The sequence below is a fragment of the Artibeus jamaicensis genome, unplaced genomic scaffold (genome assembly GCF_021234435.1).
Source record: "Artibeus jamaicensis isolate MK-2021 breed Jamaican fruit bat unplaced genomic scaffold, CSHL_Jam_final contig_685, whole genome shotgun sequence".
In the NCBI taxonomy this organism is placed as follows: domain Eukaryota; kingdom Metazoa; phylum Chordata; class Mammalia; order Chiroptera; family Phyllostomidae; genus Artibeus; species Artibeus jamaicensis.
Window position 1 is genome coordinate 25869101 of NW_026521924.1, and position 13390 is coordinate 25882490.

Here is a 13390-nt window from a genome sequence, read left to right on the forward strand (position 1 = left end):
ATGAGCCGCAGGTTCACTGTCACCTCGCTGCCCCCCGCGGGGCCCGCCGGGACCCCTGACCGACAGTCCCACAGACATTCAGCTGCTGATATCTGCCACCTCTCAGCGGAAGACGCCAAAGGTAGAGGCCGCAGGGGCGGGGCCTGAATGAGTGGGGCGGGGCAAGAGGGGCGGGGACACGATGGGCGTGTCTTCTGTTGGAAGGGGCGGGGCTCCAGTAAAAGGCCAGAGAGGGGAGGCAGGAGGGAAGAAGGATGGGAAGTTGTGAAGGGCGGGGCCATATTCGAGGTGGGTGGGGCCACGGGAAGAGATTGGGACTAAAGGCAGGCGAAGAGGAGGATCTCGTGATGGATCCTCAAGGGGGGCGGGGCTGCAGAGCACTAAAGGGGCGTGGTCAGCTCCCGTTGGAGGCGGCTCCAGAGGGGATAAAGTGGAACTAGGGAACTCAGTTGAGTACAGGTGCCAATGGAAGGGAGAATGTAGATAGGGCTTAGCTTGATTTGCGGGCAGAAAAGGGCGGGACCAGAGGAAAAGGGGTTGGGCCAGGAGGATAGGGGTAGAGTCAGGGTGGGTGTGGGGTTAAGGGCAGGAGAAAAAAATGAGTCTGGGTCGTTGAGGCAGGTACTCCCTTGAAGACATCGTGGGTAGCGCCGGTTAGCCCAGGAAGGAGACGGAAGAAAGAGAAGTTAGTTGAGAGCCCAGGCATCTAGATCCAGGGAGGATCCCGTGGGAACCTCAGTCCCGACTCTCAGGGTCCCACTTAGCTTCCTCTGCACCACTGAGAGAAGGGTTGGGTGGAGCCAGTTCAAGAGGGAGGGGGGCTTCTTCGAAGGCCCCAGTGCAGTGGTCTGGTAATGGAAGTTACAGGTAGGGTACAGAAAGAGGAAGGGCAGGAGCCTTCTTGCCTTCAGTGAAGAATATACATTCTGGATACACACACTCCGCAGGGGGCCCTTGTAGGGGTCCTTTCCCTGGCTCTGTGCCCTCACGTCTGGAAGAAACGTGGCGAATCCACCTCGAGTGGCCCAAGCACCGGGAGGAGGAAGCGCCTCCCCGGGCCGCCAGGGGTCACTGCTGAGCTGCATGTGAGCTCGCCCTAACTTCAGCAAAATTAAGCACCCCAAACCCTAGAGGAGTCCTTCAGGGGCTTCTTTGGCCAAATCCTCTCATTGTATAGATGACCAAACCGAGACCTTGATTTCCAACAAGATTCCAGCCTGTGAACCAACCGCTTCTTGACGTAGCCACTGGGATGTCTTGGGCTCCTTCCACTCTGCATATTTTCCGTTATCTGTCTGCCCTCCTCATTTTCGTGAATGTCTTTATCCTTACGTCTTGACCCTTCCACCTCCAAAACTCCTGAATCTGGCCGCATGTGTCTTTTTGTCAACATTAGCCTGGTCCAAAGCTCTATGAACTGTCATGTGGCCAGCCTCCTCATTGGTCTGCCTGAGTCCAACCCTATCCTTACCACAATAAACACACGCTCTCCATTGCTTTAGTATTAAGGCCAAACTGTCATTCAAACGGTTTCCTCCTGGGCTCCTGTATACCTGGTATAGCAGGAAAACTCCTACTCGCTCTGGAAGTCATAGCTCACTTACCCTCTTCTGGACAACATGTTCGCTTTCCTTCACTCCCAGGCCAAGGCAGGTCATTCCTCTTCTGCCCACCCCCTGCATCATTAGGACACATGTCACAGTGGACGAAAGTTACCTGTGTGTCTCCTACATCTCAGGAGCACAGATCATACATACCCTTTTCTTAAAATGTATTTATGTATTTACTTTTAATTAAAGTACAGCCGACAAACAATATTGGGTTAATTTCAGGCACACAACATAATGTACCTTATGAAGTGATTGCCATAAATCTAGTAACCGTCGGTCACCATACGAAGTTATTGCAGTGTTATTGACTGTGCATTATATCCCCGTGGATTATTGATTTTGCAACTGGAAATCTGAACCTCTTAATCCTCCTCAGTTTGTCCACCAGTACCTCACCCTCCTCTCCTCTGTATCAGTTTGTTCTCTGTATTTGTGAGTTTTCTTCTGTCTTGTTTTTTTTGTTCATTTGTTTTATTTTTGTAAGATTTTACGGATACATGAAGTCATACAGTATTTATCTTTCTCTGACTTATTTCACTTAGCATAAGAGCCTCCAGGTCTACCCATGTTGTGGCAGGTGTCGAGATTTCACTCTTTTTAATGGCTGAGCAGGGATCATGTTCTTTCATCTCTGTGTTCTGAGTTCCAAGCCTCCAGCCTGGCACTTAGCGGGGTCTTAATGCTCATCAGACGAGAGGGGAGTGGCTGTAGGCTCCTGCCTCTTCTACCTCTGCCTTCTGTCCTCTCATCCCTCACGTGGCCACCTGAGAAGAAGACGGTCCTCCCTCTCATCTCAGCTTTTAGTTTGGGGTGTGCAGGTGTCTGTGCCAACCACATGTGAGTTTGGGAAGCTGTGCGCCTGTGGCAGAGGCAGTGTGTGTACGTCTTTTTGTTTCTTGAGGGAGGAGCATCCCATGACGGCTCCGACGACCTGTGGGGAGGTCATTGAGTCAGTGCTTATGTGTGTTGGTGTCTGCCAGTGTGTTGATGTGTGCATTTCTCTGTCTCTCTGAGGGATGAGTACCTGTGTGCTGAGTTTATTGAAAATTCCATCTGGAAAGTGTTTTGGGTGACTTTTAACCACTTAAGGCCCTGAGACAACCTCCAGTACCTCCTCCTTGATAGGTCGCTGTATGGAGAAATGGACAAAGGCTCCCTGGGGAGCCAAATATCTGATGGTATCTTCCCCACACCCGTTCTCGTATCTGGCCCCACAGAGGTACTCTCCCCACCCAGGCCCACAGGGGGAGAGGGCAGCATGTGCAAGATGAAGGAAGGCTTGGGGGAGGTTTTACAAGTCACTTGTATATGAGCATTGCCTTTCATTCTGGACCAAGGGAGTGGAGTTTGTCACTGGGGGTACTTCCTGCCACCAAGGGATCAGTTATAGTGGGAACACAGCTTAAGAGGTGAAAGAAGCAAGTCAGAGGCTGAGCTGAGCCTGAGCTCAGCCTACCACTAAGCCTGAGCTGCAGCCCTCATGCCTTGGTTGCCTCATCTGTACCACGGGGAGATTGATGGTAACTTGGTTGGACAGAAGTGGATCTGACCAGTTGTTACAACTCTGAGCTACTCCTCTGACCCTTTATACTACTCTCTGCTATGCCTCAGTTTCTCTTGGAGGAGGGCAGAGTACTAGAAAGAACCCTGGGCCTAGGTTAGGACTAACAGGACTAGGGGTGTGTCCCCATGGGGTGAGAGGGAGCCAGCTTATACAAGAAAGAACAGAGTGAGTTCACAGTATAGCCCATCTGTGCTCTAGCTCAGGCTCTGTGTGTGGCCTTGGGCACATTGCTTCCCCTCTTGGGGCCTCAACTGCCTCATCTGTAGTATAAAGGAGTTGACTAGGAGACTATATGAGGGTTTTCTTAGCCAGAAACAGGCTATGATTCTTTGATGATCTAGAAGGGTGAAGTTCTCTGTCTCCCCCTATCCAAACCTCAAGTTTCAGTCTGTCTATCTGTACATTGGGAAGAATGACTTTGGGTTATTTGTGTAAATATCTGATCCACAGATCTCCAACCTGTCCAAGGAGTTTTTCATTCACCTCCTCCTCAAGCTAGGGCTCAGAACCTCACTGCCCAGTACCTCAGCCCAAGGTGAGCCCTGGGAATCTCCATGGCAACAAACTGGTTATGAACGGGGCTGCAGTTGCCATGGTGACAGGCCTCTCTCTCTCTCTCTCTCTCTCTCTCTCTCATCCTCCTCATCCCCCCCCTCCCCTGTTCTCAATGAACCAGAGCAATCTGCGGGCCTCAGCTCTCCAGGTGGGGTGGGGGTGGGGGTGGGTGCAGTGAGAAGGGGGTCCAGATTGGGAAAGAAGGAAGATGGGCTGAATCTGTAGGGGAATAGGGGGCTGTTGGGGTGCCATTGTCATGGTGACAGGGCTGCAGCCTGTTAATTAAGCCCCTGGTTGCCACGGAGACGATGGTGGTTGACGTGCTCTGCGGCGAGCCCTGTGTGTGGGGTGTGCTGTGCGCTGGACTCACTCATCAATTCTCTGCGAGGATTTTGGGTCTGGAGAATGGGGTGGGCAGGTGGGGAGGGAAGAGTGAAGGAGGGAGTTCAAGGCCTTGGCTCCATGAGGTCAGAGCTGGGGGTGGGTGGGTCAGGTGGCGGGGTAATGGTATGGAGATCAGGATGGAGAGGGATTGAGTCGCTAGGAGAAACACTATGCCTGCCTCCTGTGGAAGGGACACCCAGTCAGGTGGCTCCAGCTTACTCCAAACAGCCCCTCATTCTGGCTCAGTGAATGGGGCCCTGGGCTGGAGGTCGGAGAACTGGACTCTGGCACCCCGTCTGCCACAACTTCACCCCCTGAAGAAAATTCGCATTTTTCTATTTCTAGACCAACCTTCCCACAAATGGGGAGAGATAAAAATAATTTATAAAAATCTCTTCCAGTCCCAAATCCTGGTACTCAGGAGGCAGCTTCTCTGAACTATTTTTTTTTTGAAAAGCATAAGGTGGGAGAGGGGATCAATTTTGGAGACTCAGAGTTCATAATAGGACCCTGCTCAGCTCTGCATCTTGTGTTGCTTTCGTGAGAAGGCTCCCCTCTCCCTCCATCTTCCTAGGGCTCTGGATGGGGATCGGGTGCTGAGCTGGCACCCATGCTCCTGGGGCTCAGAGCTGAGGGACACCTTGCTGGTGACTTTACTGGCCAAGGCCAAGCTGCCAATGCTTGAGGTGCCTGCAATGTGTTTTCTCAAAGCCTCACTGCAGAGCATTGGCCTGAGGCCTGAACAGGGACAGTCTCCTGGAAAGGTGGGCCATGTGCATTGCAGGGCCAGGGTCTGGCCTTGGGGCTGTGACCTGACTTGGTCTGGGATCCTCAGGAAGGGCTTCATGGCATTCGTCTGAGATAAACAGAGAGCACTAAGAGGAAGAAATCTCATAGACTATGCAGCCTTACCCTTTCATTCTGAAGATGGAGATCCGGAATCCTTGGGAGAGGACCTCGGTCTTACCCAGGGATACTCATAGTTTGGGGGCAGAGGACGGGATGGCAGCATTGATTCTTGAATTCCAGAAGCCTTGTGAGTTAGGAGCTCTGGTGAAGGTGGACAGATGGGATACCCAGGGGAAGAGGAGTCCCTCCTGTCCACACTCCTGGGGGATCTGGGTTTCTCCCATGGATGGGGTCAGTCCCTGAGTGGCTAGGGTTCTGGGCCACAGATGCAGGGACATACCCCCAGGAGGACATACCAGACCTGGGATTGCCGGAGGAAATCCCAGCATTTATGTCACAGCCTATCCCAGGCCAGCACACTACCTGTTTTACTCTGTTACCTGTCTCTACAGAGTAGTGGAACACCATAATGCAGCTCCTGCTGATGGTGTGTGTGATGGAGTGTTTAGAAGTTCTTGAACACTGGCCTACCCACCTGCTCTCCTCTTAACCCTGTCACCAACCCACACTTATTTCATTAAAAAATATATAATTTTTCCCCTCTGGGAAAGCCAAGACTAATTTTCACACCTGTTTGGAGAGCTTGCTGTTCACCCTCGCGTCCGTTCAGCACCCACAGAACCCACTGGCAATGACACGTTATTTGTGCATCCCTCAGAGGTCCCTGTCAGTCAGTTGCCCCAAACCGTCATGGACTCAATCTGATGCCACTGACCAATGGCGTACAGGGGAAATCGGAGCAGCGGATCCTGTCCATGGTCCTGAAAAGTCACAGTCTAGAACCGCGTCCCTAGTCATGGATGGCTTTTTAGGACCTCTGAAGGTCTTCAGGGTCCACCTTCACTTGCAAGTGTAGAGGCCACTCCAGTGTGGCAACTCAGATACCTGAGCACAAGAAAAGGGAGAAAGCTCATGTTAGACCCAGTACCTGTTCCTCTGTCAGTAGCCAAGAACCAGTGGTCCTTTCTATTGGAGGCAGGGCCAGTTTAAAAACAGGGCGTGTTGAGGAGCAGAGCCCTAACCTGGAATAAAGCAACCTGGATCCTAGACCGAGTTCTGCCACTCACTGGCATTGTGTCTGCACGCGGTCCTTTATTTCTCCTCTTGGGCCTTACCTTCCTCATCTGTAAAATGAAAGCTGTGTGTTATCCCTCCCAGCTCTGGAACTCTTCTGGAACTTAGAGGGCTAGGGTTGGGGGCCACCTAGGGGGAGTCTGAAAATCATCTCCCTTTAATCTGTTCTCACCCCTTGATGTTTAGATCTTCCGGAGACTCAAAGGATCCGGACCTCTGAGGCTGCTTTCTGCAATGTCTCCACCGTGGGCCTAGACCTGGGGACACAAAAGGTTCTCAGAACAATCAAGCTTCTGGGGGACCCGTGTCCAGGGAGGGAGAGGAATACAGACAGCATGCCAGCTCTGGAACCCTCAGAAAGCAATCCTGGATTAGGAGATTAGACACTCCTGCCCCAGGAGGAAATCCGGTCCCAAACGGACAGGCGGCCTCATTTCCCCCTCCCCCACTCTGTCCCTGGCTTGCCTCTGACTGGCCTGCCTTCCCTAGAGCCGCACTGTCCCGGGTGGAGACTCACCGCTCCCTGGAACCTCACCGCTGCTTGCTCCCCTCGTCACCACGTCTCCTTCCCAGGGCCACTCCGCAGACAGAGGGCCCCCATGTGTGGGCTCCTGGGACCTGTCTTGGCTTGGGGATGAGATGCTAGGACTCTTGTCAACCTAAGCACAAGGAGAGGGTTCATTGCCTGTCCTCAGGCTCCACTCCTCCAGTTTTAAGATTGGATGAGCCAGAGAGTTCAGCCCAGTGACATCGAACCCCCTCGCCCCTGACCGTGGGGGCAGCACAGTGCTTCCGTTAAGGGCTCTGGCCTCTCCACACCCCCAGCGCCAACCTCTTGCACAGCGATACGGGAGACGGTCTGGTTCTCCATTCCTCTTCAGAGCTGGCCTTCCCTGCGATGCAGACAGGCTCTCCAGGGACCCATATTCCATAGTGCCCCACCCTCGCCATCTCATCTTCCCCCTAGGGGTCATCCAGACCCCCATCCAAGCAGCCGCTGCGGGGCGGACTCCCCGCGGCCGCGACCTAGTTCCCTGCCGTTATTTTTAGGGCGCGGGATGGCACCTGCCCACGTGCCGGCCCCGCCTGCGCCGGAGAGTGGGGGGCGGGCGGAGCTGTGTCTGCTCAAACGAGGCGAGGCCCCTGTCCCCTGCAGCACCTTCTCTAGCCCACTCGTGCAAGCACTCAGTTTTAGTGTGAGGGGGCCTCCAGGCGAGCTCTGCCCGCCCCTCGTCCTCTCTGCTCCCTCCCCCGACGCTCCCCCCTCCCAAACCCCGCCAGTGGCTCACGCCTCCTGCATACGGGATGAGGTGAGCAGCGCCGCCGCTGAGAGGGGGCGCGCGCGGGTGTGAGCGTGTGTCCGTGTGCGAGTGTGTGTGCGCCGGGCGGGCGGGCACTGCAGCTTCTTCCTCTGTGGAGCGGAGGGCGAGAGAGAGCTAGCAAGCGAGAGAGCGGAGAAGGCGGGCAGAGGGGCGCGGGCGAGGCGGCGCAGCCATCCCCGGCCCGGCGCGGCGCCGCCACCATGCTAAACAACCTGACTGACTGCGAGGACGGCGATGGGGGAGCCAACCCTGGTAAGCGGAGGTCCGGGGGAGGCGAGGGAGGGGGCGGCGAGGAGAGGAGGCAGCTCTGGGGTTAGAGGCAGAGCAGGGGCCGCCTCCTTCGGAGAAGAGGCTGGGAAAGACCGGGGCGGTGGGCGCCTGCGGCGGCCTGGAGCCTTGCTCCATTGGAATGCGCCAGGCGCTGTCCCAGGTTCTGGAATGCGCCGCGCCTGGGGCAGGGCTGGGGGACCAGGGGTTGCCATTGCCCACTCTGCCCCGGGAGCAGACGTGGGTTCACCGAGCGGGGGAGGAGGTGGGAAGGGTATGGAAGAGCTAGAATGGGCTGACGTGGAGCTCGACGGGCGGAAGGAGGGCTCCTTTCCCCGATAAGGGACCCCGGTGTCCTGGCGCAGAGTGTTGACTGGTGGCTTGGGGGGTGGAGGGCGCAGTCTGCTGCAGTCCCTCGCTCTGAGACTTCCAGCTTAAAGGTGGGTGGAAGGTACCTGTGAGGGGTCGGCCCCGTCCGGGCTGCGGTGTCTCCCTAAGAGGACACTGGGTGCCACCCGGGCCCCCTCCCCCAGAGCTGCCTGAGGTCAGACCTCAGAATGAAGCGTACCTCCCCCGGAGATTTTCGGCTCTACTTTGCGGAATCTGCCTCTCTAGCGCGCGCCTCCGTGGGTTCCTGTTCAGGACGGGAAGCCAAATCAACCTCCTTTCTTCCCTCTTTTCCCTTCCTCTCAGTGCCCTGGGATGGCAGTGAGGTTTCCAGGGCGGGGCAGGGGGGAGTCTTTCTAGTCAGTTCTGCTGGCTTCCTCAGTAAGGCCTCAGGAATAGGGTTCCAGCTGCTGAATCCCCGGAGCAGCGGCGCGGGCACTGCGGACGCGCTGCGGTGGGTGCGGAGACTCGCTAGGAGGCGATGGGCTTGGAACAAGTCCCTTCTTTGCTTCGGCTCTCCCCCGCCTTCCTCCGCGGTTTCCCTGCTCTGAGGTCTTAGGGGCCAGCCACCCCCTCGGGCTCCCAGGCCCCCCGCCGCCCCCCAGCGGTCTCAGCCATCCATCACGGCTGTCAGCCGCCCCCACCCCCCCACCCTCCGGCAGCGCTGCGTCCCTTGCGCACTAGCGCGCCTCCCGCTCCGGCTGTCTGCGCTCAGCGCCTTCAAACGCTCCCTAGGGCATTGCTTGACCCTCTCTGGGCCCAGACTCTTGCAGACCTCCCCAGGGGATTGCCAAAAGGTCCCAAAGGCTGAAAGAGTGGGTCTTCCAAGGACTGGAAGTCTTGAACTGAAGTCCTCTGTACTCTGTATCCTCAATCGGAGCCAGAGCCAAGTGGCCGTTTGGGAAGGCTGTGGACACCAGGGTTCCTGATCCTTTGTCTGAGAACCACTCTTCCTCCCTGGGCCTGAGCGGTACAAAGGGGTCTTAAGGGCTGGCTCATCTACCTATCCAGTGACACTGAGGTTGTCTCATCCAGAAGTCGCCCCCTTCCCCAGCAGGTTTAGGCTGTGGGGGCGGGGGGGTTGGTTAAGTGGAGTCTGCGGCAGCACCAGGCATCCCAACGCGGTTCCCGGGGAACCAAGGGAGTCGTTTCCACCTGGGACCCCCTTCAGATGTCTCTACTCTGAAGACAGTGGCTCAGCCTGACAAGGGGTGCAGTCCTGTCCCTAGAGGCTGGTGCCCTACTAGGCTTCAGGCTTTCCATGGAGTCTCAGGAGGCCTAGAAAAGAGGCACCTACGTGTGGGGAGCAGAAGTGGAAGTAGGAGCTCCCTTCAGTTTCTACACCCTCCCTCTTAGTTTCTAGACTCTGGGTGTCACGGGCCCTTCTGGAGACCTTCTCTCTGTATATAGTGCCCAGGACCTGATGCTGGAGTGGTCCGAACCTGGGTCAGGCGTTTTGGGTCCCAGAGTGAGAAGGCCACCCAGTGGCAACTTTTGATGATAGCTGGGGGCTTCAAGGACCTGCTGGGTTTGAGGGAAGAGGGACCATCAGACGAGAGCTCCTGGCGTCTCTGATCCTAAGTTCTTGGGGATGTAGGTGCGGGGAGAAGGGGATGGATGGCCAGAGTAACAGCGTTCTTTTCTGAGCTAAAGAAGAACCCAAGGATATTATCTCTGGCCTCCAGGTCTCCTTTCTCCTTGCGGCCTGACGTCCTCTCCCACTACCCCTATCTGGCTTGGGGATTCCCCCAGGCCTGGCCACAGGCCTGGCCCCAAACCCCTCGGGAGGAGGCTCCTTAGCCCACGCCGCTCGCCCGTTTCCTCCTCGGGAGCTCTGGCCGCGGCAGCTTAATTGAAAGCCGATTCGGGCTGAGAGCTCCCAGGGGGCGGGGGCGGAGAGGGCTCAGCCTCAGTCTGGTCCTGCCTCTCCAGCGCGCGCCACGCGGCGCTCCCCCACCGCCCTGACTCCCGGCTCTGGGGAATCAGGGCGAGTTCCCCCTTCCTAGTCCTGCCCCTTTGAGAACTCCTGAAGCTCACCCGCCCCCCCCCGCCCCTCCCCACCAGTGCGCCTGGCGTTCCAGGGAGAGGGCGAGCTCTGCTCTGGCAGACGCGGCCGGTAGCCTGACGTCCCGTGCAGTCAGCTAGTGGAAAGAGAGGACCCAGAACAAGCCTACCAAGCCGCCCCCTCCCCTGCGCTCGTCTTCTGGCCGAGATCCTGCCTGAAGTCTAGCTCCGCGCTGCGCGCCGCGTTACATAAGCGGTTGCGGGGCGCGTGGCCGGCCCTGCGCTGCGCTCTGGGCCCGCGTGGTCGCCTTGGAAACTGGTACGAGGCTACCTAGTTGTGGAGTCTCCAGCCAGGGCGCCCCCTTTCTGCCCCGCACGCGTCCCGGGCCCCCACGAAGGAGGAGGAGGGGTTTGGAAGAGGGCGTGAAGGGCCGAGAGGATGGGGGCTCTCGCGTGTGGTGGTCCCGGCCCGGGGAGCAGACGCTGCGCAGAGACGAACCCAGTCCCACAGGACGCAGGACCCCTGAATCCTGCGACTGGGGAAGGGTGTGGAATGGGGAGCCGGGGCTGGGAGGGGCAGCGCGTATGTTAATGACGATCGTAATTGTAATTGCAGCAGCGATGCCTTCACTATGCGCCAGGCATTATTTCGCTTAATCCCAACCGTCCTCTCAGTTGAGCGCGGTTATCATCCTTTGCGAACGAGGAAACCGAGGCTTAGAGTTTAAGTGTCTTGGCCAACATGTCAGTCAACACAGCCCCTGAAACTAGGACTGAAACCTAAATTTTGACTCCAGCCTTTTCTTTTTCAACCACTACACATTTGTTCTTATCTCATCCCTTCTCCACCCCAAACTAGTTCCTATCACAGTGAGGTGAGAACGCTAGGCACCTGGTCAGCACTTTGAAAGGAGGAGGAAACCGTCTCGCTTTTATTTCTCCTGTTCCCTGGCCCCAGACAGCTCTTCTGAGAACTGGGGGGTCAGGAAGGGAGCCTGCGGACATTTACTTCCAAAGCTGTTGTCTGAGCATCAGGTTTTCACGGGGAGGGCAGGTCTGCTATCCCCAGGGACTTACATATGTGAGAGAAGAAAGAGCACGTGGTGCCCCCCACCGTGTGACAGCCAGCAGTGTCTAGCTCAAGGGACGGACAGATGGACAAAACGGAGGGGGTGGCAGGAGACAGTGGGTGGTGGGTTTCCTTTGAGCCATGAGGCATCACATCTTCCCCCCATTTACAGTTTTGAGTCAGGATGAGATTGGCTTTACAACAGGCCATTCTCTGGGGATGGACCGTGGCTGGGAGACTAGTTTCCAGGAAGTGGGAAAGAAGGGGTGGGGGTGCTTTGGAGAGAGAGAGAGGATTTGGGAGATGGGGACATGGGTAATTCCAAATACTAGGCCCTTGGCTTTGGCTTTGACAGTTGGGGAGTTTCTGCTGAGTCCAGAGAGATACCTGCCACTGGGGTTCAGCCCTGACGCTGAGGAAGGGGGATGGCTGGAGCTAAGGGAATGTGTCAGTGTGGTCCCCTGAATCTCTCGAAAGGACCCTCTCCTTGATGCTGAAGAGACGCTCTCTTGGGGTGATCTCACCCAGAAACACAGCTTCACACTACACACTTTAAAAAAAAAATGGGTTACTCCCTCTCTTTCTCCTGCCCAGACTTTCCCGGGTCTCAGGTTGATTGGTACATCCAAGTGGCTGCTAGACTCATGCAGTTGAGTGTCCTCAGTGCCTCAGTGAAATTCAGCACCCCCCGCCGACCCCCTTTTTCATTTGTTAAATAGGGTCATGACCCACCCATTTATCCATGCTGGAAACCACACACATTATTCCAGATTCCTCCTCTCCCCATCCCCAAACATCTGGCACGGGGATATGTGCCAATAGTTCTTGAGTCTGTCCGTTGTCCTGCGTGGCTCAGGTCTGGGCCGTCAGCTCTGCCTGGATTACTGAAAGTCCCTAACTAGCATCTGTATTCTTTATCTAAAGGTCAGAGTGATTATTCTAAAATCCAAGCCTGTTCATGGCACTTCTTTGCCTGAAACTCTTCAATGACTTTCCATCGTCCTCTGGATGGGGTCCAGAATCTTTAACGTGGCCTGCAAATTGTGTAAGGACCCAGCCCACGTTTGCTGCACCAGGCTCCTCTTTCCAGCCTCCACGCCCCGTCCTTCATGTCCACCCACCCCCATGCTCCTTCCTCAGGCTCCCGCCAAATCAAACTTCTTTCAGCTCCTCTAGCCCACTCCGCTCATTCTCACCTCTGGGCCACCGAACACACTGTTCTGCTGTTCTGTCTGCCTGGAACACCCTCCCGCCTCCCTCCCAGTCCAGCTCTTACTCATCCTTCAGCTCTCAGCTGACACGTCACTTCCTCTGGGAAGCCTTCCGTGACCTCTCGGGTTGGGCGGAATGCTTCTCCTGTGTTCCTACGGTCCCTTATTCATCTTCCACGACAGAACTCACCACTCTGGGCTGGAAATTCCTGGTTACTGGTTCATCTCCCTCACCCTTGGGTTCCCCGAGGGCAGGAATGGTGTCTTATCTTGCTGTTTACTCTCCCTCCAACCCTGTGCTACATTGGCACGTGGCAGACACCCAGCAAATACATGTTGATTGAAGACAAATGAGGGGCATAGGAGGTGCCAAAGGGGGTCACATTTCTAAGAGGTGGAGTATCCTTGAGACCTCAGGCTGTAGTGTTCTTTGTGTTCCTCCCCCCCATGAATCCCCCTCCTCCAAGAAAGAACATGCTTCCATTCCAAAACACCAGGATGGGCCCAGTTATGGTCAAGGAGGGCATCCTGGAGAGTCTCGGGTGCCCTAGTGAATGAAGTAGGACCCCCAAGAGTAAGGAAGCACCCACATGTTTATCAAATACCCAGTGTGTGCCAAGGTGCACACTGGGGTCTTTATATACATGTTGTCAACTAAAATTCTGCAAGGGAGGTGGTGTTAGCTCCATGATTTCAATATGCAAACCGAGGGTCAGAGAGTTCAGTGGCCACCCAGCTGCACTGGCCCAGGCAGGTGGATGATAGCCAGTTGGTGCCAGAACCCTGACTCTTCTGTCTTTTCAGGTGATGGCAACCCCAAGGAGAGCAGTCCCTTTATCAACAGCACTGACACAGAGAAGGGAAAGGAGTATGATGGCAAAAACATGGCCCTGTTTGAGGTGGGTTCCCAGGGGTGTTGGGCCCCCACCCACATCTCCCCATTCACCAGGCCCACCCCTCCTCTCTAGGGAACAGTGCCCTCCCTCCCCTCCATCTTTTAGTCAAGTCCACCTTCTTTCTTGGGCCTCCCCCAT

General features: G+C 56.0%; 1 protein-coding gene across 2 annotated transcripts in view; it reads left to right on the plus strand.

Annotated features, from left to right (window-relative positions):
* The window catches only part of SLC12A5 (solute carrier family 12 member 5), a 35646-nt gene continuing 22256 nt past the window's right edge, over positions 1–13390 (plus strand). Inside the window, exons 1-2 of one of the 2 annotated variants that reach the window (XM_037164387.2) lie at positions 1–121; positions 13161–13255. In XM_037164387.2, coding sequence (XP_037020282.1) covers positions 1–121; positions 13161–13255 — 216 coding nt within the window. Of the gene's footprint in view, positions 122–7466; positions 7671–13160; positions 13256–13390 lie in introns of those variants that run through there. The other variant, XM_037164386.2, reaches the window with a different exon arrangement.